The 2,500-nt window shown below is 36.6% G+C and overlaps 1 protein-coding gene across 1 annotated transcript in view; it reads left to right on the top strand.

Moving 5' to 3' along the window:
* LOC137625448 (putative neural-cadherin 2) overlaps positions 1-1,233 on the top strand; it is a 44,566-nt gene extending 43,333 nt beyond the window's left edge. The window contains exons 4-5 of the mRNA XM_068356358.1: positions 480-644; positions 1,228-1,233. Coding sequence (XP_068212459.1) covers positions 480-644; positions 1,228-1,233 — 171 coding nt within the window. The remainder of the gene's footprint in view (positions 1-479; positions 645-1,227) is intronic.
* Positions 1,234-2,500: the final 1,267 nt, after the last annotated feature.

Here is a 2,500-nt window from a genome sequence, read left to right as displayed (position 1 = left end):
AACTTTCCCTTTCTTGAAATTCCTTGAACTCAACTTTCCCTGTCTTGAAATTCCCTTAGTGTCAACTGACAGTCTAAGACCTTGAACTCAACTTTCCCTGTCTTGAAATTCCTTGAACTCAACTTCCCCTTTCTTGAAATTCCTTGAACTCAACTTTCCCTGTCTTGAAATTCCCTTAGTGTCACCTGACGGTCTAAGACCTTGAACTCAACTTTCCCTTTCTTGAAAAATCCTTAAACTCCACTTCCCTTTCTTGAAATTATTTCAGTGTCACCTGACGGTCTAAGACCTTGAAATCAACTTTCCCTTTCTTGAAAATTCCTTGAACTCAACCTTCCCTTTCTTGAAATTATTTCAGTGTCACCTGACGGTCTAAGACCTTGAACTCAACTTTCCCTTTCTTGAAAAATCCTTAACTCAACTGTCCCTTTCTTGAAATTCCTTGAACTCAATTTTCCCTTTCTTGAAATTCCCCCCAGTATCACCTGGTGGTGGAAGTGAGAGCCGGGGAGGCGACAAGCGAAGCCAAGATTGACATTAGAGTCCTGGATGACAACGACCACGCCCCCCTCTTCCCAAGGGCGCTTCACGAAACGCAGATCACAGAAGAGGACGATAGACATCTGCCAAAGACTATACTCACGGTAGGTGGAGCTCTCTTTTTTCTTCTGTGTTCCCTCGGAAAATTTTGTCTTGAATCGGTAGTCGTATGATCTATTGTGATGTGAATATCCCCCAATATTGCTAATGGTAATTTTGGCGAAGGTGTTATTTTTTTCTTCAAAGTTTACGTTTTTAATTTGTATAAGATTGACATCAAATATAGGAAATAGTTTTTCTTTGCTGATAGAAAGGTCAAATTTTAACAAGCCGCATCATAGCACATATGCTAAGTCTGAAAATACCCTTCTATGGTGAATATCCAAAGCATATTATTATTATTATTATTATTATTATCATTATTATTATTATTATCATCATCATTATTATAATTAATTAAAAGCTAAGCTACAGCCCTATTAGGAAAAGCAAGATGATATAAGCCCAAGGGCTCCAACAGGGGAAAAAAGCCCAATGAGGAAAAGAAATAGGGAAATAGATAAATGATTTGAGAAATAATGAATAATTAAAATGAAATGTTCTAAAAACAGTAACTGCAGAGGAAATATTTCATAAAGAGACTACAAAAAGACTTATGTCATCCTGTTCAACATCGTTTTCCTGCAGGTTTGAACTTTTGAAGTTTTATCGATTCAACTACCCGATTAGGAAGATCATTCCACAACTTGGCCACAGCTGGAATAAAACTTCTAGAATACTGTGTAGTATTGAGCCTCGTGATGGAGAAAGCCTGGCTATTAGAATTAACTGCCTGCCTAGTATTACGAACAGGATAGAATTGTCCAGGGAGATCTGAATGTAAAGGATGGTCAGAATTATGAAAAATCTTATGCAACATGCACAATGAACTAATTGAACATGTATCCATGAATATATGTTTTTAAATGCAGAAATTATAACTTTCTGAGGTAAGTAACAGAACCATGCACATAACATTTAATTATGTTCAGGAACTTAGTGTTTTAAAATCCAGAAATGATTTCTAAACATTATTCACACATCATCCCAAATTTTGGCACAAAGCGCCCCCCCCCCCCCCGTTCTTTAATGCACACGATCACATGAAAGATGTACATAGCATTCAATTTAGAAATATAATGTTATAATATCCAGAAATAATTTTTACACGTTCACACATAGTCCCAAATTTTGGCACGAAACCTCCCCCTCCCCCCTTTCTTAAATGAACACGATCACATGAAAGATGTACATAGCATTCAATTTAGAAATATAATGTTATAATATCCAGAAATAATTTTTACACGTTCACACATAGTCCCAAATTTTGGCACGAAACCTCCCCCTCCCCCCTTTCTTAAATGAACACGATCACATGAAAGATGTACATAGCATTCAATTAGAAATTTAATGTTTTAATATCCAGAAATAATTTCTACACGTTCATACATAATCCCAAATTTTAGCACAAAACCTCCCCCCCTCCCTCCCCCCTTTCTTAAATGCACACGATCACATGAAAGATGTAGGCTACATAGCATTCAATTTAGAAATTTAATGTTTCAATATCCAGAAATAATTTCTACACGTTGTTCATACATAATCCCAAATTTTGGCACAAAACCTCCCCCCTCCCCCCCTTTCTTAAATGCACACGATCACGAGAAAGATGTACATGACATTCAATTTAGAAATTTAATGTTTTAATATCCAGAAATAATTTCTACACGTTGTTCATCATAATCCCAAATTTTGGCACAAAACCTCCCCCCCCCCCATTTCTTTAATGCAAACGATCACGAGAAAGATGTACATAGCATTCAATTTAGAAATTTAATGTTTCAATATCCAGAAATAATTTCTACACGTTCACACATAGTGCAAATTTTGGGACAAAACCTCCCCCCCTCCCCCCACCCTT

This window comes from Palaemon carinicauda, chromosome 32 (assembly GCF_036898095.1).
Source record: "Palaemon carinicauda isolate YSFRI2023 chromosome 32, ASM3689809v2, whole genome shotgun sequence".
NCBI classification, from domain to species: domain Eukaryota; kingdom Metazoa; phylum Arthropoda; class Malacostraca; order Decapoda; family Palaemonidae; genus Palaemon; species Palaemon carinicauda.
The sequence above is the reverse complement of the archived record's forward strand: the minus strand, read 5'-3'. Positions and strand labels throughout refer to the sequence as shown.